Source organism: Calonectris borealis, chromosome 1 (assembly GCF_964195595.1).
Source record: "Calonectris borealis chromosome 1, bCalBor7.hap1.2, whole genome shotgun sequence".
NCBI classification, from domain to species: domain Eukaryota; kingdom Metazoa; phylum Chordata; class Aves; order Procellariiformes; family Procellariidae; genus Calonectris; species Calonectris borealis.
This window is the reverse complement of record NC_134312.1, coordinates 117,259,686-117,282,716: the sequence shown is the minus strand read 5'-3', so window position 1 is coordinate 117,282,716 and position 23,031 is coordinate 117,259,686. Positions and strand designations below refer to the sequence as shown.

At 42.0% G+C, this 23,031-nt stretch overlaps 2 protein-coding genes across 7 annotated transcripts in view; one reads left to right on the top strand and one right to left on the bottom strand.

Annotated features, from left to right (window-relative positions):
• Window positions 1–9,078, top strand: part of GART (phosphoribosylglycinamide formyltransferase, phosphoribosylglycinamide synthetase, phosphoribosylaminoimidazole synthetase) — a 41,175-nt gene extending 32,097 nt beyond the window's left edge. For all 3 annotated transcript variants that reach the window (XM_075171669.1, XM_075171675.1, XM_075171684.1), the window contains exons 18-22: window positions 293–424; window positions 1,050–1,180; window positions 2,764–2,905; window positions 6,018–6,133; window positions 7,350–9,078. In XM_075171669.1, coding sequence (XP_075027770.1) covers window positions 293–424; window positions 1,050–1,180; window positions 2,764–2,905; window positions 6,018–6,133; window positions 7,350–7,532 — 704 coding nt within the window. In that variant the 3' untranslated portion in view covers window positions 7,533–9,078. The remainder of the gene's footprint in view (window positions 1–292; window positions 425–1,049; window positions 1,181–2,763; window positions 2,906–6,017; window positions 6,134–7,349) is intronic.
• Window positions 9,079–9,598: 520 nt separating this feature from the next.
• Window positions 9,599–23,031, bottom strand: part of LOC142091974 (trifunctional purine biosynthetic protein adenosine-3-like) — a 27,965-nt gene continuing 14,532 nt past the window's right edge. For all 4 annotated transcript variants that reach the window (XM_075171630.1, XM_075171638.1, XM_075171647.1 and 1 more), the window contains 10 exons: window positions 22,225–22,334; window positions 19,930–20,128; window positions 19,098–19,349; window positions 18,657–18,809; window positions 17,175–17,381; window positions 16,007–16,150; window positions 15,557–15,687; window positions 13,488–13,629; window positions 12,172–12,287; window positions 9,599–11,703 (listed from right to left, as the gene is read on the bottom strand). In XM_075171630.1, coding sequence (XP_075027731.1) covers window positions 11,437–11,703; window positions 12,172–12,287; window positions 13,488–13,629; window positions 15,557–15,687; window positions 16,007–16,150; window positions 17,175–17,381; window positions 18,657–18,809; window positions 19,098–19,349; window positions 19,930–20,128; window positions 22,225–22,334 — 1,721 coding nt within the window. In that variant the 3' untranslated portion in view covers window positions 9,599–11,436. The remainder of the gene's footprint in view (window positions 11,704–12,171; window positions 12,288–13,487; window positions 13,630–15,556; window positions 15,688–16,006; window positions 16,151–17,174; window positions 17,382–18,656; window positions 18,810–19,097; window positions 19,350–19,929; window positions 20,129–22,224; window positions 22,335–23,031) is intronic.

Genomic DNA, 23,031 nt, shown 5'->3' with positions numbered 1-23,031 from the left:
TACAGATCTAAATTCCTTAGCTGGTGGGTCTCCATGGAGGTTAGCTGAAAATCTCTTAATTGGCACCTCCATGGCTTTTTTGCACAAGGTATTAAAATGACAGTCCTCACGACTTCAGTCTTAGTTCACAGAACGTGTGCTTAGCAATGTCAGATGTCACCAGAACTATAAATAAATAATGAGAAGTAAAGCAGTGCCACTAATCTCTTTTCCTGTGTACTTTTCTCCTCTCTCTGTTTCTCCCTTTATCTACGTGTTGTTGGTTTTGTTTTTTTTTCTTGTACGTGTTCAGGCTCTGCCCATGTTAAAGTCCATAATATTCTTCGAGCCTTGCAAGCAAATAGGTCACTGTCTGTGCACAGCCATATCCAAGGCAAAATCCAGACAAACAAAGTGAAGGTTGCTGTCCTTATCTCTGGAACAGGTGAGAGTTTATATTCTTTATTACAGTGTAAAACAGACTGTTGAAAAAGGAACTTCAGCTCAGATTCAAAATCTCATGAAGTCCTTGCAATTCTCCATGGAAGCTGTGATAGGCTTCTAACAGGCTTTCAGTAACAGCCAGAATCGATTTTGCCCTTGGATTAATTTCAATCACAAACAGAGTGATCTTTAACCTCTGCTGCAAATTGACTATGAATTGCATCTGTGTTCATTTTATCTACAAAGTTCTGCATGTCTCTAGGTTCAAGCAACCACCGCATCGCACTATAGGGACAGCAGGGTTATTTCACAAATAGATCAGAATTTCTTCTTGCCATATAGGCACTCCCAGGGTTGCCAGTATTCTCACTTGCTAAGAAGTAGACCATCATTCCAATTCCAAAAATTACAGTTTACAAATTTATTTGCTAGTAAAAGCCCTGTAGCCTCCAGCTGTCGAATTCAATTCCCAGTAAAACCAATGAAAAAAGGATTACCGTTAACATCAACGGTTTTTGGATTGGGTCTCACCCATATTGCTGCTTATTTAAAACTTCTTTTAGCTGTTATCTATATTTATTCTCCAGGAACAACCTGATAATCATTAATTATTTTTTCACTCATAGGCACAAACCTGGAAGCCCTCATAAATAGCACAAAAAAGCCCACCAGTTTCGCACAAATAGTTCTTGTTGTTTCTAACAAAGCTGGTGTGGAGGGGTTAAGGAAAGCTGAAAGGTCTGGTATTCCTACAAGGGTAAGTATTTCTCATCTTTTTAAAATTAGCCATCATTAGCTCTGAGAAGGTACTCTGAGATAATGAGTTTTCCTAGGGTAAGAGATGGTTTGCCAGGAAGCCTTTAGCTTTTATTTTTTGGTCTGTCATGAACTTGTGCCCTTGGGCAAACTACCTAACATAGGAAGCGAAATACTTCCTTTTCTCCTTCTCAGAGATGTCGCTAGCAACTGTGATGGTTTTGGGAACAGTCATTGTGTTAAACCAGCACAAAACTTTCACAGTTACAGTTGAAACTTTGCCTTTTATTTCACTGCAGTGCATTTGCACTAAAGCAACAAGCTATTTTATCTGAATTTAATTTTGAAATTACATGCTAAACAGACACAGTAGTTCATCTGTATGAAATAGGGAGGTCAAACTCAGTGGGACCTTCCACTGACTCCCTGGGCATTGCTTCAGGCTCTCCAGGATTCATTCAAAGCAAACCGCATTTCCCTTGGCGTCACTGGATCCAGTGCTGCATTGCTTTGCCCTTTGCACAGCCATTTGCATTACGGATGTGAAATGCTACTGCTCTGACTCAGGAGCATTTTACAGTCACTTTTCGCTGATAACTACCGACATATGGAAGATTTGGGCCCAGCGCAAGCTTTGTTATTAACTTGAATAGTAGCAGGATCTGATTGTTAGCACTGCTGTCTCTTGCTTGGGAGTATACAAAGTTCACAAGTAAAGTATGTCCATGGTATGTGGGTGAAGAACAAACATATAATGAGGAAAAAAAATACAGCCTTGGAGAGATGATGGTCTTAGTGGTTAAGATGGAGAGTGAGTGGTGAAACGGAGACACGAGGAGTAGACGCCGTGCCAGTCATTACCTGGTAGTTCCTAGCAGAGTTCAGCCCAGTGTTGAGCTGGGCTCTATTTCTAGTGCCCTCTGCCACCTTTTCAGCTAACCCGTTCTGGTTTTTCAAAACTACTTTGTGATATTTAAATGTCCCACCATGGTAAATATGGTAGGGGTTAACAGGTATTTTTATTTAAAAGGCTGTGGATGTTTTAAGTTACGTAGCACTGCCTTCTTCCTGTTTAAATTAGGGGATGTACCCTGGATGGAAAATACTTACCTCAGTTATATTGACCTTTTGCAGTAGGGGCTGTTTTATCAGCTTGTGATTAGCCTTTCCTTCAAGGTTTTGAGATACAATTTTCAGCAAGGCTCAACTGCTTAAAACTATCAGAGGCCTTAAATTGAGTGAAATCATTCTAAGACTTTAGGTTATCTTAATGACCTACATTTGTAGGTTGTTAAATTGTGTCCAGATGCTGGTGCCTACAGCTGTGGGCCTAATAAAAGAAAACCCTTATTTATTCTGATGATTGTTCTGTGTGGATAGGAGTCAAGGCTGCATGTTTGTCTGTTAGCTCCATGCGTTTATGAACTGCTTTTCTTGCTGTGTATGTGCACCCAACTCGAACCACACATAGAGACTTACTTGGTTTTTGTTTATTACTCCAGGGTACCATTTCATTGTGCTCTTAATGAGTTTAGATTAAATTAACACCATGTCCGTATTTCTTCATCTTTTGGATTATCACAGGTTATTGACCATAAATTGTATGAAAGTCGCACTGAATTTGACAGTGCAGTTGACAAAGTCCTTGAAGAATTCTCAGTTCAACTGATCTGTCTGGCTGGATTTATGCGAATACTGTCGGGTCCTTTTGTCAAAAAATGGGAAGGTAAGCACCACATAGTAGTATATGCATTTAAAAAAAAAAAGTAATTTTATAGCTTAGTCTCAGGAAAAAGAAAATGGGAAAAATATAGAAAAGGGTCCATATTAATTCTGGGTTTGCAGGAAACGAGACTCTTCCCATCTTGTAAGGAAAAGGATGAGAAAGAGAAAGGCAGTATTTTTCCCCTTCCCTCTATCATTTCCACAGAGGTTTAAGGAAGCCAAGGGCAAATGCAGATCTTGTGGTCTTTCATTTAATATAAAATATTTTAAAATAAGGCTGTGAAAATGTTAGACCCCTGAAACATGAGGTGCAGGGCAAATTGTTATCTAAGCAGTAAGTGTTGGTTGGGGAGAGATGAGCATCCAGCCACTGAGAATTCCTTCCCCTAACAGATGAGCTGCTTTGGCTGCGGATAAAACTGCAAAACTAGGCAGCGATATGCAGTTCCTATTAACAAGATCTTGCCAGTCTTCTGGTCAGACGTCCCAGGAGCTGTCTGAATCCGAGGGTGGCATGTTTCACAGGCAGATTCAGCTTGTTTGTCCAAAGTGCTCACAGTGTCTCCATTCTGGTCATTTTTTACAGTTTTTCCAGGTCCTTGTTAGAGGCTGATAACACCTCTGCCTGCTTCTGTGGTTGTTCTCCCTCCCCCAGCTGTTACATGCCTCTTCTTATCTCTTTCTGTTTCTGTTAGGGAGTCCTGAATCACACAGCAGCAGCTGCTCTTCTCACTGTTTGCTCTGCTTTGGGTTCAGTCACGGTTACTTGAACTATTTCTTGCTCATACCAGTTACCAGCTGGTCAGCCGATACATTGCAGCTCTCCAGGCGGCCTTTATGGCTCACATGGTGACTTTTGTGTTACCCTGGGTGTGCCTACGTTGCAGACCTTTTGCACCTGAACAAGTTTTCAAACCTCTCTTTAAAATCAGTGGAGCAAAACAGGCGTTCCTAGGAGGCAATTCGTTTTATGCTAAAGCTGTCAACTGAAGTAAGTCAGATTAATTGTTTTTGTTTCTCTCCATTCGTTATGGAATCCAGAAGATGAAGATGTAAATGTCTGTGCTGTAGGCAGCTGTAGTTAGGAGAGGGGAATCCCTCACCATGAGAGATGTGTTTTGAGTAGAGTATGTGTGTAGAGGATGGAAAAGCAAGAACTTCCTCTAGTGTAGAGATCTTGTGCAAATAAAGGATGAGCTTCGTTTCCTCTGATTTAGGGACAGAGCACTTCCAGCACTGATGATCGCCCTGCACAGTGCAGGACTTGTGTTACACATGTGACTGGCTGGAGAGCAAGAAAAGAGACTCTCTTCAGTACAGGATGGCTGCACTGGTTAATTCATGTTTTCAAATGTCCAGTGCTGAAACTGAGCTTGAAATCAGGTACCTACCTAGCTCTGACCAAGAGTATCCGTCAGTTACGTCTTAGACGTCAGCTCAAACATTCAGTTCAGCTCAGGGATCTGTGCCGGCTAACAGGAGCCTACTGTAAAACTCTGACCCAGTCATGCACTGACTAGCCTAAGTTGTCCAGGGCAATCAATTCTTGTTGCTGCTCTCTTGAAAGCTGTCACCTTTCCTTTCTCCTCTAGTCACAAGGACATACAGTGTGAAGTTAGTTGTGAAACTATCTTGTTTAATGGCCCTGAAATGTTAATTTTGAATGTTAACATAAGGGACAGATTAAAAAAACCAAAACAAAACCAAGCAAACAGAAAATCACTTTCCTTTAGAGCAGTGTCTGACAGTACTGTAAGGAGAAACTGGGAAGACTCGGACAGAAGTGCAGTGTTGTTCTCAGCTCACTGTCCCCAATACTTTTTTGCTCAAGCAGCAAGCAGGGAAATGCTGATGCTTAAAAAGGGGTATTTTTGAGATACAAAACGCATTTGAGATATTATTAGAGATCAGTTGATGCATTTGCCTCTTTAAGTTGCACAGGTCAGTATCTGCATGAGTTACTGCGGGGAGAGTGCAGGTTTCGTATCGTGCTGCCAGAAATGGCCTTCACTTCACATTACAAAATCATAAGACTCTATTTCGGGACACTGCTGCCTCCACCAGCATATGTCAGCTCAGTCTCGCTGCTTGGCATTTAGGTGGTGTTCAATGAATCCTGATGACATACAGTCTTCCTAAACAGGAGGCATGCAGAGACGGCGTGGGCGTAGCATACTGTGATATAAATAGTATCGATGGCCACTTTTTTTTTTTATCTCATAAGGGTTTGTACTGAATTTAAAAGAAGACCTAGGGCTGTCAAGCACCGTTTGACTTCACTCCGGTCCCGAATGGGCAGGAGGAGTTGTCACAGACATATTAGGAGCAGACAGGGGAAGTCTGCCAGAAGAAAGAAGGTTTTCTCATGGTTTAACCATCGCATTGCTGTAGGGGTGAGACCCTGAGGTCACAGGCAGCCACCCTCCCTTACTTTACAGCTAGGTGGGAACTCAGGCGTATGCTTTCTCTTTTGAGGGAAAGGTAAGGTACAGGCTTCCCAGGGCTATAACTGTGGTCACACCTGGTTGAGCATTAGAGGTTACACTATCAATTTCAGGATCCCCCAGCCGACTTTCTGCGAGGAAAGTAGTAGTGGTAGACAGGTGCTTTTCGAAGGGCAGAGAGAAGGGCTTCTATATGAGCAGCTGTTGTTTTTTATTAAGCCAAAACAGGTGTGGAGAAAAAGTCCAGGCTAAAGAATTTTTGCCTTGTCATGGGGAGTCTGCTGCGTCATTTGAAACTGCACCGAGTTTCTTCCGGGTGCTGAGTTTGTAAGAAAGAGGATTGTGGTTGTGATCAAAGAAGAGGAGAACACGATGCTGAGGGAAAGGACAGCTACATCAAAAAATTAATCATTATTAGTCACTGGAGAAATATGCTTTAGCCATGCAATTAATTGTAACTGATTGCTGCCTTTGATTTTTCTGAAATAGCGAGACATTCTGAAATGCTTTGGGCTGGTTATCTGTCAGTATCATCGAAAAACAAGCCTATGCAAAAGTCGTGAAAAATCTTTTTCACAAATGTATTTTGTTCCTCTGTTGATTATGGTACTTTGAACACGCTGGTAAGGCTGAATGCTAAAGACAATGACCTCACTTATCATTTTCCAGGAAAAATACTGAACATCCACCCATCTCTACTGCCTTCTTTTAAGGGAGCAAATGCCCACAAATTGGTGTTACAAGCTGGAGTCCGAGTCACAGGCTGTACTGTACACTTTGTAGCTGTAAGTACTTCCTTCTCCCTCCCTTTAACTCTGTAATTCATTAGACTTAAGATTTTCACCTCAGAGCCTGCTTGGAACGCTCTTACACCATCACGTTTGATTACCTTTTCTCCTTTGTTCATTCATAACATTATTAGACAATATAGCGCTTTAGTTTGCTGTCCCTGGAGAAGGAATTGGAAATGAATAGTCTGTACAGGAGTTTAAGCCTTACCTAAGTTAACTTCTTCCCTAAGCATCCCACTGCTGCCTTCCACCAGTTGCAGTGGGGTACTAGTTCATATAAGGCCTTAGCTAGCCCCAAAATCTTTATTACTACACAGCACCAACTTCTTAGATTTTATCATATAACCTTCCTTATTTGTTGCTTTCAAGAAAAAAAAGCAACACTGGAAATGGCACAAGAAGCTTAGATTTGTTAAAAAGCAATCCAGTGTTTGTGGGAACAGAAGAGAAACTTGGCAATTTATGGAAGTCGAAAAACAAGAAAACAAAAGCCAGAGATCTCTCAACTTGGAAGAGGCACATTTTTATCAGTTCAGGGAGCATTTTTTCCACCTTGTTCAGTTCTCAGGCTTGACAGTAACTAGTCTCCCCTCCTCTACTGCATTCTTCAGATTATCCTCCCCTTTTCTACTGCTCCTGAAATCCGTTCTCATGATTTTTGCTTTCTCTTGGAAAAAGAGACAAAAACTATTTTTCCAGATAGAAGGAAAAATTGCATTCCTTTCCCCACGATAGGACTTAGGGTTTCTTCTCTGTGTGGCAATGTACTGAGAAACAATAACTAAACAGCAGGGATCTGCCTCATTAACATGCAAAAGAAAGATCTGCTGGGTCTCTAGACCCGCTCTGAGCCAAGGCTTGGCTGGTTCACTCTTCCGAATTGAAATGTCATCATTTTGTCCAATTTAGCCTATCATGTCCCTAGTTAACATGGCTTTTGTTGTTTTCTGTAGCAGAAATGTTACTCACTGGTGTTCTGCCTGCCTCCTCTTTTACTTCAAACCTTACACTTCTGTTAGTTCCTCACAGGCCAGCGTGAGTGCCAGCATCTTTTCTGCACTCCTCACGTGAGCCCAAATTCATGTTTCCTGTAATAATGTAATGATAAACGCATCCCCGAGACAACTGGGTTACATTCATTGTCGTACAGCTGGGCCCCCCTCCCTCTCATCTTTCAACCGTACGGACTTTCCGGCTATTGCTTTTACAGGAGGAAGTTGACGCTGGAGCAATCATTTTCCAAGAGGCAGTTCCAGTTAAGATTGGTGACACAGTGGAGACCCTGTCCGAAAGGGTGAAGGAGGCCGAGCACCGAGCCTTCCCAGCTGCCCTGCAGCTTGTCGCCAGCGGGGCCGTACAGGTGGGGGAAGCCGGCAAGATCTACTGGAAGTAGGAGCAGCATGTCCGTGAAGGTCCTCAGATGGGACAGCTGGGGTGCCTTAATTGGTCAAAACAGAGGTCACAGCTTAATAACACGCACACTGTATTCTCTTCACAAGGTGTTTTCAACATAGAGTTTACCATGTCATGTTCTCACTCAAATGGTTGAAGATTTGAAGTAAAATCCGGAGAAAGCCACAAATGGGAATATTAAGGCAGGGGGCTGTTCTCAGCAATGGCTCCATTACATGCTTCCTAATTATAATCACTTCCTTGGCCAACATTTTGCTTCTCAATTACTTTCTTATCAAACAAAAAAGCATTCAGTTGGTTACAGAGTGGTCTGAGCACCTCTGAGATTGACTTAGGAACTCTCTAATCTTAGGATTACTCTCTAACAGACCATACAGGGGAATCTCTCATCACGCACTTGAAGTGTTTGTGAGGAAAAGTACTGGAACTAGTTCAAAGGAAGAGACAACTAAAGGCAAAAAACTTTACTCATAAAAATCTCTAGCCAAAACAAGAAAAACTGGCTTCCCAAAACACTAACTATTCCTGCAGATAATGAAATGGATTTTTTTCCATATAGTTTCTGTTTTAATGTTTGTAGATCTTGTCTGGCCCAGATTCTTTGGACATATGCCATAATTTCAAATATTGGACCTGCTATCAATCAGAAGCTAAATAGAATTAAATGTCTGCTGACCATTTGCCTTCAAGCATCCCCATGTGAATTCACATATGAATTCCTCTCAGAGTTGTGTTCAGAGCCAAGAGTTGGTTTCTTTTTTTTGAATGAGAAAGGGAGTTAGGACTAGATACAAAATGTGTTCTTGGCTTGTGAGACATTCTTCAGAAGTTCTGCTGAAGTTAAGTGCCTTTATTCTTGGAACAGTATTTTCACCTCAAATAATACCGATGGAAACCCAGTAAATATTATCATTCTGAAAACAACAAGGTTTTTTGCACAGCTGAACTCTTGTGAAGAAGCACCTGGTTTTCTTTTAATGTTTTAGCATAGCTGTGAAAACAGTAAAATAATCGATTTTCCCCCATACAAACCAGAAGCATCTGACTGAAGCTGATTATGTATGTCTTAGACCTTCCCTTTAACACAGAGAAAGCTGATTTGTATTCTGTGCACTGATGTCCTTACGGTACTTCCATGTTGACGTAATCTCAATGTGGATTTGAAATAAAGTCTAATAAAGTTGAAAAATTAAATATCAAAATCTTTCCCTGGAATTCCTTTACTAGGGGTATAAGCTGGAGGAGGAGTTTGTGAAACGGAATCTAACTTCATCTACAGTACAGCAGCTGTAAATCAGTTTGTGAGGTTACAGGCATGTGCAATCCTGCATAAGTTAGTAATGATTCGCGGAGTGTGGTGACCTTACTGTTTCAGTGGCCAGATGGTCCATGATGAAGAAGCTTGCTGACAAAATATTCCTGTCATCATTTGTCACCGAGGAAAAAGCTCAAGCAAAGACAGAGGAAAATGACATGGTCAAATTTAATTTGCTTGTAAAGGGCAAAGAATAAAAGCTAAGTCTTCAGCCCAGCGTTTTTCTTTACAAACCTGCCCTCCCACAGAAGGGCCTCCCCCGCAGGCAAACTGCCCGCCAAGGCTTGAAATCCAGCCTGTCTCAGTGAGAACGTAAAAGATGCGGGGAGCATCCAGCTCTGGCAGGGGTTCAGTCCGCACAAGTTCAGTGCCTTAGCCATGACACAGCAAACCTTTTACAGGTCAAAAGAAATTGTACTTAAATTAACTCACACATTAGAAGAAGTAAGATTACTAGTAAGATTACTAGAAGTAAGATTACTAGAAATCATTACCTGTACAGTTAATAAATACAACATTACTGATAAAAGCAGTTTGATCGCTGCCAGGAAGACCAATAGCAGAAGACCTGGGAGCCCCAAATCCAACACCCCATTCCATCACAGACATCTTAAAATACTCAGGTATTTTAGCATCTGAGACTGATGACTAATGCGATTTAAGCACCTATCTGTATTTCTATAAATGCTTAAAAAGAAATTTCATTGTGAAGTGGATGGCTTTGCTTCAATAACGAGTCTGTAAAAAAGAATAAATAGGTTAATAGCCTATCACCACACCCAATCTCAGAGGGATGCCAGGAACACAACTAGAGAGAGTTGTTCGATACCATGGTGATAGTCTGGAGCCCTAGCAGAGCACAATAACTAGCACCCCATTCTCTTTTAACATTTTATTTGTTAGCTCTGAAACATTCAGTCGTGCGTGCTATGCAATTCAAACAACATAAAACATGAAGTTACTGCACAGTTACAACAGACCGAAAGCAAACTAAGCAATGTGTTTATCATAAAAATTATCTGTATATACCAAACATTTGTTAATCTTGCCTTATTACAGTTCTTCCTATTTCTCCCAGATCATGAAAAATACACGTTCCTTCTTCCGGTCGTTGGAGTGCAAGAGACAAATACGGATTTCTGTACATAAATGGCAGCGCTTACAGGAGGGAACTGAGTGTTTCTCCCCTCCCTAACTACTGAAACACCACTAGCTACACATCAAAAAAAAAAAAGGAAAAAAATTAGACTTTTTAACCGGAGCTGACTCATCCTCTCAAACAGCCCGATACTGCCAAGAGCGAGATACACCGTATGTCCCTTACTAGTACAGTACATGTAATACCAAAACAAGAATACATTTTTTTCACTGCATCTAATGGCTATTAGTGATCCCTCCTCTGGAAAATTCAGCTCTGGCTACTTCTTTTCTAGTTTGTTCAAGTAGCTTCTTAGCCAGCTTTCTTCCTCTGATTTGTTACTTGCATGCAAGTCATTATTCTGGCAGATACAAAATAAGCTTCCACAGAAAAAGGTTTTATTTAACAGCAGCGACTCTCTGGACCAAGCCAAGCATTCAGTCAACAAAGAAAACTGAGATTTTCCTGCTATTGCAAGTTAAGCTGAGGATGTCTTGTTCTGCTGATTTCAAGGATGAAGGAAGAAAAATGCTTGAAATCTGGTGTTTCTAGTCCCCCTAATGAAATTTTCATCCCTCAAGATGCAAATGTTTTAATATGAAATTCTGGGAATGTCTATGCACCGCTCCCTTTCAAGGAGCAGGGGAAAGTGTCTAGATATATGTTCAGTATGCACTATTACATCATATTGACAAATAATCTGTGAAGGGGAGTTGGTTTCATTTTGTTTTGCCTTCTAAAGGTTCCCTGCCTTTTTGGCCTTTGGATCTTCTGCTTGGCAGCTCACTAGACTCTGGCCCCCACACTGGTGCACACGTTTACATGCCCTCCTCTCCTCTGTGCCCTGAGGAGCTCCCACGCTGGTGAGGCTCACAAGAACAAGGTCCTCGTAGGCTCCCACCTCCTCCCACAGAACTATGCATTCATCCCTAATGCTTGTTCACCCCCAAATCCACACTGTGCCAGGCTGGGCCTCACTTCTGCTCTGCCCCAACATGTCTGGCCTCTTCCACCCAACAGTAGCTGGTCACCCTCTTGCAGCAGCATGGTTTGTGTTTGTGGTTGCTTTGTGAAACTCTTGGGGCTCTGCAACATGATGCAGCCAACAAAACTTGATCCCTCAGAAGAATTAATTTCCCTCTGAAGCACTAGACCTTTTTCACAGCTTAAGCTCCCTCTTTGATTTTTAACACAGTATCTCTTTTACAGATGAAAAAACAGAAGAAAGACATTTAAAATCTGAAATGATAGCTTGGCTTCCGCCGCCAATTTTGCAAAAGGAGTGTAACTAAAGCTGCAAGCTAGGGGAAAAGGATCACAGCTCAGAATGGCAACCTGTGACACCGATATGCCGGCAGTCAGAGAGAAGCACATCAAGGGCAGGGAGGAGGAGGGAAAGATGAGCAGAGAGCAAGCTGCTCATTAACCTGGTTACACCACATCATTTTCTTGAGGCTCCAGAGCTACAAGAGAGGACGTGCACGTCTCCTCTTGAAGACAGAGACTTTGGCTCTCTTGTTTCCAGTAGGTTTTACCATCGGCTCCTAACTGCACTGCTCCGCTGGCAACCAGCTGCAGGGCGATGGGAAAAGCCCGGCACTCGGCTTCTTTAACCCTTTCTGACAGCGTCTCCTCGGTGTCGTCTGCCTTCACAGATACCGGCTCCTGGTGGATCACTGCTTTCGGACTAGATTCCTCCTAAAATGGGGATATCGGCAGTCTTTCAGAAGAGGCTGGTTAACAGTCTCAAGAGGGTTATGGACAATGCTGGACGGGGCAGAGAAAGTCTCATGAGAGATCTCAGCGAGCACATCTGCGGTTGTGTGCAGGGGGCTGAAAGTACATCTGGAGAGGCTTACGACCTCCATTGGGGTACATACATTACATTAGGGGGCACAGTGGGGAGAGACATGGGCTAGAAGATTCAGCGGGCAGTTTGCTGAGGGTAGGAGAAACTCAAGAAAAAAACGTAATATGAAGGAAGAAGACAGGATCTTAAGAAACCACAAATGCAATGTAATCCCCAGATCTTCCTGTTTTTACTGGTAACAATCCCAAGATTTCCACACATTCCTGTAACCTCTTCCTGTTTCTGCCTTCAGAAAGAAAAGAAAAAAGCAAATTCCTTTTCATAACTTACTCAATGTTAAGCAAGAGGACACTTACCAGGACAAAATGCACGGTGCAGCCTGTGACTTTGAATCCACTTTGCAGGGCTTGCTGATGGGCATTTCCATCCTTGACTGGTGGAAAAAGTGATGGGGAAGCATTCAAAATTTTCCCTGGGCATCAGTGTGAGAGGAGAAAAAAAGAAAAAAAAATCAATTTGAACAGAATTTCCTTTAAAAATAAAAGTGAGATGTGATCATCGGTTCGAAAGAACAGCACTAAGCACCACTCAGGAGTTTAAATGGTCTCAACTGCAGTCAGAACATAACAGGGCACCTTCAGGTTCAGGTTAAAAAGCAAAACATATACATGGTGTTACGATCTCTAAGGAAATGTGAGGAAGTGCTGCTCTGATCTGAGGAAATACTGCTCTTCCAGGAACACAGGTGATGGTGTGCAGGCTTTGGCAGTAGCCAGGCAAGCGTGTTTCAGCTAAGGCCAAGGACCTTATTTGCTTTTGCGTCTGTGGATGGACAGAGTCATAAGTCTCTCCCCTGCCAGGTGACCAGCCCTCATGCTGCAGAAGTGGACTTCACGCTGCAGCCTAATGCAGAGCCACTGCACAGATGGAAATGATTTTCGTAAGAAACATCATTGCTAAAGGAGCCTGTCCCAGTGCAATCCGCATAGTGAGTGAGTAAGTTCTGAGCCAGGCCTCAGGAGCTGGCACTTGGCACCCAGAGCCAAGAGGAAAGGGGAGTGTGCGATCCCCTCTCCGCTGGCCCGGAGCACGTCTAAGGAAAGCTCTGTCCCACAGCAGAGCCACGCTCACTCAGGGGTCTGCAGTGGCTGTATTTCCAGCACACAGGACAGAGTACTGCTACGCTGTGCAGCCCCCAGGGCAGCACAGGAGGGAGCGGCAGTGCGAAATCAGTCTCTCTCCCCTTTTTTCCTGAGTAACAGCTGCAAGGAGCAAGTTCAGCGCAACTCCCCAACACAGCTCCTTGAGAAAGGACACAGTTCTGCTGCCTGTCCCCTACTGCAGACAGAACCAAACTCCTGCCTGCTCCGCAGGCATTTCTCCTTCCCAGCAGGAAGGCAGACAGACCAACTCCGTGACCCTGATTTTGCCCCTCTGTTATCATTATGCCAGCGCAAGGCGTTTCTCTGCCAATATAGAGTCAGAATCCCAGCACAGTCCCACTGGCCGGAATGAATGGAAGCATAGGGCAGCCCCACTGATTTACATGCAATCCTCAGTGTCAGCAAGGCTGTGGGAGATCTAACCAAAAGACAAAGAATTATGACTGTGTAATTCTGGTGAGACCAAGCATCCGTATTTTAATTTCTCTTTTACAGTTACAATTTCTTACCTTTCCATTTTCTGAGAAAAGGACTGGACAAAATTCTCATAAATCCTGCAAGACATATTAGTTCAACAGCGAATTCTTCAAGAACTCGGTCAATCGTGCTGTCAAATTCAGAGCGACTCCCATATAACTTATGATCAATCACCTAAAACATTAAAACAGATCAAAAGCCGTATCAAGGAAATAACATTGTGTGAATGAGAGCAGCTACTTGGGCAACAAAGAGAAAGCAAAATAGATTCATTCCAGGACATTCGATGATTTAAAATTGTAAGTTTGTGTATTATTCAGGATATTTGTGATTTTTCACATTCATACAAACATTCCTGGGAACACCGCAATCACTTGCTGGTTAACACTGGCTGTTTCACACAGGATACTTTCTAGGATGTGTAGAAAATCTGCACAAAAAGAAGCCAACTGTGAAAAGAGACATATGTGGGTAATGTGGTGCAGAGGGAAATAAGGGGGAACATATCAGAAGATACTGACCTCTTACTCCAGAATGTCTAGCCAAAGGCTAAAGTAAAAAAAGTAATGACTCATCAACATCATCACCACCAGTTAGTCTATGGTTGCTTATTGAAAATCATGAACTTATTGAAAAAGAGGACAAACTGGCCAGACATTCTGTGTAAGGGGAGGAGTCAAGTCTTGCTCTATTTCTACTCCACCTCTCAGCCCCAGCTCCCAAGGTAGGTGTTGATTCCCAACTCTGTTCATGAAGACATTCAAATAAGGCGCTAACAAAGCTGTCATGCTCTTGCCTATGAAAATGTGAATTAATTCTCATGTAACTTTTTTTTCCCAGAGATGAGTCTTTATACTGCCAGACAAAAAGTAACATGAATCCAACTCAGCTGTTGAGGAAGCTTGCTGAAAAATTTTAATGCATGGAGACCCTCTAACAGTATTTATTCCCATCTGTGTGTAGCTGTACAAATATGATAACTGCTCAAAATCATTAAATGTTAGAAGGAAGAGTTCCTGGTGGGCTGCATTTGAAATCCCAAGTTGTTGAATGTTTTCAAAAGCCATGTTCTATACTTTGACAAATATGATGACATGATGTTACTCTCTTCCTATATTTTTTTTGTTTTATGAAACAAACCAATGAAAGTTTCCATAACACAATGCTACTCTACTGACCACAGGCAGGAAAGAGATTTGTATGGTGCCGCTGAAAGTGGCTGAGCACAACATGAGACAAAGGTCTTTCTAAGAAGGGATGAGCCAAGGAGACAATGTGCTTATGTTAGTGCTGGAGCGTGTCCAAAGAAGAGCAACGAAGCTGGTGAAGGGTCTAGAGAACAAGTCCTGTGAGGAGCGGCTGAGGGAACTGGGACTGTTTGGCCTGGAGGAGGCTGAGGGGAGACTTTATCGCTCTCTACAACTCCCTGGAAGGAGGTTGTAGCGAGGTGGGTGTCGAGCTCTTCTCCAAAGTAGCAAGTGATAGAACGAGAGGAAATGGCCTCAAGTTGCGCCAGGTGAGGTTTAAATTGGATATTAGGAAAAATTTCTTCACCGAAAGGGTTGTCAAGTATTGGAACAGGCTGCCCAGGGAAGTGGTTGAGTCACCATCCCTGGAGGTATTTGAAAGACGTGTAGATGTGGCGCTTAGGGACATGGTTTAGTGGCGGACTGGGCAGTATTAGGTTTACTGTTGGACTTGATGATCTTAAGGGTCTTTTCCAACCTAAATGATTCTATGATTCTATGTGTTTCACAGAGCCTGAAGTCTTACTGGTTTCAGTTAAAGCTTGAAGCTGCATGGGCTACAGTCTCAGACTCAAATCATCAAAGCACTTGCAATTTTAAGTCCCTTCCTAACTCTGGATTGTAGCACTCGCTGAAGAGATGGGAAAGACACTCACAGCCTCCAGTGAGCACTGTCCATACAGCTTTCAGCTCTGCCTCTACTGATAACTTTGACAGCTTTGTGCTACGTCCACTTATCCACATAAAAGTTTTAAAGAAAAGTAAACATGAATGCTTACCAAGCATTTAATAAAGACCTACAGATTCAGTAGCTGTGAGTTGGTGATAAAAAGGAAAGGAAAGGGCATCTTTACCCTTGTAGGAATTCCAGCCCGGGCTGCATTTCGTAGTTCTTCCACACCAGACTTGTTGGAGATGACAAGGACAACTTGAGCACAACTGCCCGGCTCTTTTGCGTAACTGATGAGTGCAGCAAGGTTTGTGCCTCAAATGAAGAAAGAGCAAACATTCATGAAATAGATGAGCATCTATGTCACTGAGAACAGGCTCTCAGTCCCGTTTAACTAACAAAAACCTTGTTTGCAACAACTGCACAAATAGAAGAGGACTAAGGAATTTGTGCACTCATTTGTTAAGCAGTACAACACACCTTCTTGACTTCCAGTCAAAATGCAACCTTGGCTTTAGAAGGCTCCATAGACTCCGCTGAAAAAAAAGGCAAGGTGGATGCACTTGTATCAGGGCTGAATTCAGCCTCTCCTTTGTAAGGACATGTCTCCGTGTGATGATAAATGAAAGCTCACCTGTTCCAGAGATGAGAACAGCCACTTTAACTTTGTTTTTTCTGGGTTGGTGTTGACTCTCAGCAACAGAGTTATTCAGCAGATGCTGGGGGCTGCTCAGCTGCAGAGCTTCAAGAAGATTCTCGACTTTGATGTGAGAACCTCCTCCAAATATGTGAGGAAAAAGTTAAGATTTTACTTTCCCAGTAAAAGTTAGATTTTACTTTCCCATTTAAATTTACTTTGTATAGTTTACTAATCATAAGTTTCAATTAAAAGAAAAACCTATTAGCAATTAATTTATGCTAGCACTAACTGAACTACAAAAACATACATTACTTGAACAAACCAACTCATGCTAGTTGTGCTGATCTCTTTCGTGTTACTCACTTGCAGAATTGTCTCCAAAGGCCTAGGTACGACATAGTCTTTTCAAAGATTAACCCCATCTTTTACACCTGTCTTCCTCTTTCTCTCATGTTGCTAAATTAAACTAAAGATGATGTTGACAGAGCTGAGGTTGCATTTTGGCTGCCCAAACTGCTCCCCAAGCTGTTTGGCTTCCAGGGGGATTTTGGCTCATGTCTTGCTGTATGTCAAGCAATCGACATACCAGAATGAAGACTTACCATCACATATGACTGTACACAGCTGTGGCCTAACCTCAATCTTTACACAGGATCCATGTGAGTTGGGAAGGGGTTGGAAAGGAGGTGGGTTGATTACCACGATTGTGGTAAAATATAATCAACTAAATAATGTTTGAGTCCTTGCAGATAGTCATCAGAGGGATTTACTTGAGTGTCAAGCAGGTACGTAGGTAAGACACTATTCGAGTACTGTCACTCTGAAAACAAGTCCTTCACTTCTCCCTGTATTTAATAATGAAATCCAGATGTGAAGGTGTCAAGTAGCCTCCAGCCTAGTGAAACGACAGCAAAAAGATATGAACTACACAAACTTTGCAGCAAGGACTCTCCTCAGTGCCTACAGAACTGAGGGTAACTGGTACCTCCCCGGAGAATCACACTCTAAAACAACTTACCCTGTATCAACTTAAAAATTAAATAGCGCATCCTAAAGTGGAAACCCCTCTGAACTGAGACAGATGAATCTGCTACACTTTGAATCAAACCATACTGTTTAATTTTTGTGAGTGTCTTCATTTCCCATTAGGACACCTGCTAACCTGTATGACAAGGGGCAACAACCTTCCCAATCAGCCAAGCTTCCTCATGTCTCTGTATGTCCTTGAGAATATGCTGAGCCAGGTCCTTCTGCACAACCAAGACTGCACCAATCCCACAATTAAATGTCTGAGCCATCTCCTCCTCAGAGAGGTTTCCCTCTCTGTAAAGCCAGCAAAAGATTTCAGGAATCTTCCAACTGAGAGCATCTGAAAACGATTGAAATTTGTATATGGTCAGCACAAATGTTTGCTATCCATCTTTTATTATATATAATGACAGTGGTATATTACAAGAGCTGATAGAGACTAATTCTTGCTATTTTAAGAATACTGTCCAAGGAGGACACTGACCCAACCTCCAGTCAAGTTTATAGGTGCTGCCTAGCTAGTGGTTTCTAGTCATAATTTGTGTGAGGCAAGTCTTCTCTAGGCTTTCTAATGAGAACATGTAGGAAATGACGGCGAATTAAAAAGTACTCATTCCTCATCAGCCAGAAGGACAAAGCTACAGATGACTTATATCTCTTCCGTAAGAGATAAAAGGTAAAGGATAAAGGGGGACGAATCATCTTCTGGCTTTTTTGGACTACTTAGGCAGATCCTGGTTTTCTGTTTCAAAGAACCAATAATTAGTATAAGAGTGTATTCTTAGGTATGTTGATGGACAGACTGGAAAAGGGCTGAGCGGTCTACACATGGATGGGAAGCATGGATGGGCTTTCACAGTGACCCTACTCACACAGGCATTGCCTTAGGCTGTCTCTGGAAAGCTTCATGGTGCAGACTTGCAATCTCAACTTCGCTTTAGAAAACTAACAATCTCCTGGGCTTGTTCTCTTGTCTGTGGTTCCAGGCACTGGCAAGCAAGCCGCTCACCACATTAGTAAGCTGGGTTTATTTCTTTCCTTTCTAATTTCATTCTAGAGAAATACAGACAGACATACAGACATCTTCCTTCCCCCCTCCCCATCCCCACAATATTTTTGGACTCACATGAATATGGTTTTCTTTAATATTTTGAACTTAAGAATACTTTGCCCAGTTTTGGCTTACACAGAAGAAGTTCTACCTTACTGACAGATGTCAAATGCTAATCTGTTATGAGGAAGGTATCACCTACCATAAAATTGCATTAAGTGAGTGTGTGCATGTGTACACATACTGTGCAGCAAGTCATGCAAATTAGTTCTCCCAACACGCTTCACTGTTTGGTCAAAATGTTTTGTATGGAGAAGTGTCTTGCAGAACACACAATCTTCTCAAATCCTTTTCTCCTAGAGATGAGCTGCCTTCAAACTCTCCTTAAATTTCCCTTCTCCAAGGACACAGTGGTGCTCATCAGCTGATGCTTACTTGAAATAGGAATGTTTTTGATAGGCTTTTTGGAAAAGCATTGACTTCGGGTCATAACTGAAACTGAAAAGTCAAGTCCATGCTGTGTATAAATTTTGTCAAACAGTAACAGTCATCTTTGATATTTACCTAGGACAGCGCTGACATGTTCTGGCAGGATTCTGGAGATGCCTTCCAGCAACCCCTCCTCAGCAATGAAGGCAAAAGCCTTCACATGCCCTGAGCGAAGGACAGGCAGCAAAGATGGACTGTACATTTTTGCTGGGGTCAGCAATATATCTCCTGCAAACAAAAGTGTCAATTCAATCAATTTGTTTAAAAAGTCATTAGGTGTTTAGCAGGAATGCTTCTCTGAACAGGTTTGCTTCTGTTCTGGCAGACAACCTTGGGAAGCAGCAAAAAGTGCTGGTCCACTTTTCCAAAACTGTGGATGCAAGCCCATACACCTACCCCAAAGACTGATCAAGCCTAACCCATCCTGAAGTAAACTAGGTGCTGCCAAGGGTTGTTATGAAAATGTCTGAACACAATTCATTTGCAGGTTTGTTTTTGAGAAGAAAGATATTGTACCTAGAGTCTTGTCACCACAACTGCCAGGCGCTGGTGAGGAGTAGTGTAAGGAGGACATTAGGAGAATCTTCCTTATGATGCTAAAGCCATGGCCATGAATCCCGGAAGAGACCAGTCCAATAAGCACATCCTCCTCATCAGCTCTCTGCAGACCCAGAAGCATCTGCCCTCGCTCCACTGCACCGACCACAAAGCCAGCCAGGTCATACTCTCCAGAAGAATACATGCCAGTCACCTCAGCCATCTCCCTGCCTACGTGGGGAGAGAAAGCAGTTAGCACTAGCTGTAAACATTTGGTATTGTTAACTTAAATCTATAGCATCTCCTAAAATAAGCAACGTATCCAGGAGAGCTGCAGAGACATGAAGCCTAAGCAGCACATTCAGATATATTTTAAAAATCCTTCTTGGTTTCTTACCTCACATCAAGACTTCAACAAAACAAAGCTTCATGAAGTTAATGAAAGAAGAATTTTTTTTTTTCCATTTCATGCTACTTATCTGGCACCTCCCTGCTATGACTGAGTATCAGAGAGGGAATGAAAACATATTACCACTTCAGGAATGTGAGGCACCCGGTTTTGCTCTCCTTTGCACAAGGATAAATAAGCAAGAATCAGGATCCAAATGCATGAGTAGTAAGAATCATCCCTGTGTGCTGACCCATTTTAGAGATAAGGAAGAGTTTAAGCCCAAATTCTTGACTGTTTTTTCCACCAAACAGAAACCAACTGTTCTAATGCCACATACTGCCTCTGCCTACAAAGTCTATTTCACTAGTAATCGTTTCAACATCAGAACCTTCAAATCTCGAAGGAGAGGACTGTTCATACCCAGGAAAGCACATCCTGCATTTCTGCAAGCTTCAGCTATTCCTTCTTTGATTGTTTCAGTCACTTCAACATCAAGTTTGCCACAGGCAAAATAATTGAGGAAGAAGAGAGGCTCTGCTCCTTGGGCCAGGATGGCATTGACACACATGGCAACCAGGTCCTGACCTATGGTGTCATGTCTCTTACACACTTGTGCAATCTGCAAAACATGGTGGGAACCGGCAGTGGTGACAAGAAATACGCAAAACTCGGATATTAATCAGTCAAATAAGCAGAAATCATCTTTTCCCTGAAAAGAATCACAATAGAACATACATGCAGAAGATAACCTGGTATATCATCTAGTTTAAATCAAGAGAAAACAGCTCATTTTCTTGCAGAGAAAAGAAAAATCTATTTTGTTTTTTGAAACATTAATTCAAATTCTAGCTCCAGCTACCCAGAAATTGTCATTTTGGGTGGTTTGTTTGCTTGCTTTTTGGAATGTTATGTCAAATCCAGAATAAGAGGTGTCTAAAAGCAATTACAAATTCCCAGGATATTCAACCTACAGAACATCCTAGGAATTTCCAAAAATAAGATTGCGTTGCTCAAACATCACTGTGTGTTCTGCTTTACTTTTGCCTACTAATTTCACTGGGCTACGCAGCAAAACGGAAACAATTTATTAATTAGTTTTCTTCTTGTCCAAGTCCACAGGGAATGAGATTCTTCACTCCCACCCTCCTCAAGGAGTCTTTTGATCTCAGCTATTTCATGTCACAGACAACAACGTGGGCCTGGTCTGTAGGCTCCCTTAAAAGACAGGTCTTTCACAAAGCAATAATATTTCCCTCAGGGAAGGAAAGCAATAACATTTCCCTCAGCCTTCCCGCAGGAAGGCTGCTATTTGGTTTTTAAAAAGTTATCAAGGTGTTTGCATGCTACAAGTAATGAAAGCTGATTCAGACATCATGGCTTCTATAAAGTGGTGACATATTTACATTACTTTATTACAAGCAGAGGTTTCTACACTGTCAGGGATACATCAGAGTGGTTCCACTTGTGCCAACTGCTGATGTAGATGCACAGCACCAGCTCACAGAGTGCAGTTCATCTCTATCAGTTACCACTTCAGGGTCTGAAACAGGACAAAGATTGCATATGTATGGATAAATTTTCAAAGTAACTGCCTTTTACTGACACAGCTCTATCAGTGTAGTTATACCAGCACAGAAAAGCTCAGTACAGAAAGAAGGGCAAGGGAAAAATGCAGACAAATACTATCACTGGCTTCAAAATAGTAACAGGTCAGCACCTAAACAAAGTCCGAGTTTGGATTACTAGCCTGATTTCTTTCACTGGCTGGTGGATTTAGAAGTGCTATGGAAACCAGTCATTCCATGTCCTTTGTTGCATTATAACATCTCCCTCCCACTGATCTAGTAACAATTTGCACAGACATTGGCCAACTTTTTTTGGCCAGGGAAGAATCTTGGGAACAGTCTGTGTAAACACAGTTGGGAATATCTCTCTGCCAAATAGCTGGAACAAAGACTTACAAGAGCCAGCCCCAATCACTTTTTCATGCTCAGAGGTGTCCAAGGATGTAAGACTGCAAAAGACTTCCTGGATTATTATGCTCAGTCTCCTGCTGTTGCAGGAAGCCACATCATATCATCCCATTACTAAAGGTATAAACACCAACTTGAAACAAGTTAAGTTGCTGTGCTTGATCAGTGAAAGGCAGCTTCAGGCTTCCACTCCTCTGATGGCTGAAAGCCTTCTTCTGATTCGATATATAAATATAGTTCTGGCTCAACTTATCCTATGTGTTCTTGTGTAATTAGCATTCTTTATCTATCGGCTTTTCTTCCTCTTTAATGTTTATCTCCTCCATCCTTCTTTTCCCCAGTGCCCTAACAGCGGTAATCATGCTACCTCTCTGCATACAATTTATTAAGCTAAGTCTGACAGTTATCATTTCAGCACTTCACTGCACCAATTCCTCTCTTGAACTGATCTTTCTCAAAGCCAACGGATCCTCTATTTTACAGTAGAGATTCTGGTTCTTAGTTCCTCAAGTGCCAGCTAAATGTTTTGTTTTATTTTCATTTCATCACAAAATATCCAGAACTTCCACATTCTCAATGACATATGCACAGGCCCTGCTGAAAAGATCATCTACAAAGTTCAAATGACCACTACAGTGGCCTTGAGATGTATTTATAATGCTCAGAAGGGTGCAGATGTTGTGGCATTTAAAACAGTCTTGGGAGATAACATAAGCTTTGCTACAGTCGAATTGCAAGTTACCTGCAGTTTAGGTCCAAGGCCTTTAGTCTGAGATACCAAGATAGGATCATCATAACCAGATGCTTTCAAGTCAAAAAAACCAGCAAAGCCTCCTACTTCTGAATGACTGCCTGCCAAGTACAAATATGTCAAGGATCATTTTTAAGGGAAATAAAAAGACCCAAAACACTCATCAAGGCAAGCACTGAAAATTATGATTTCTTGGAGGAGACAGCACTGTGTCCACTGACAGAAACATGCATAGCTTTATGAGGCATGGACCCCAAAGTCACATATTTCATGGTGTTGTAAATAGATCTTTATTATTCTGTATTTGTGAGCTATGGATTGTGTATAGCAAAGGTTAAACATTTTACCAAACTCTTAACAGCTCGCCTTTTTTCTTTTTTGCAAGGGGAAAAAAATCAACAAGAAATTTTCCTCAGTAGATCACTGCTAAGAGTAAAGAACATAGTCCAAAGAGCAAATAACAAGTTCAGTGAGTGTTAGCCACACCCTAATAACTGTTTGGATGTTGTACTCATATGTACAGCTGGTAGAATCACTTCTGTCCAGTGACGTACAAAACCATTCCATTAACCCAGGAGTTATTCTGTTCACTAGACTAACCTTGAAAAAGTGCAATCATCCCCATGTTAAGCCAACTATTTTTAATTAAACAAAAGAGGAGTGATGAGAAAGAAATGAGAATTTTCTTTCTTTGTGGTGACCTCAGCCCAGTTTCTCAAGCTTAATTTCAATGCCAAGAATGCATTGCTCACCTCCTCTGGAAAAAAAAGTTCTGTGGCATTCAATATACTGAGGAAA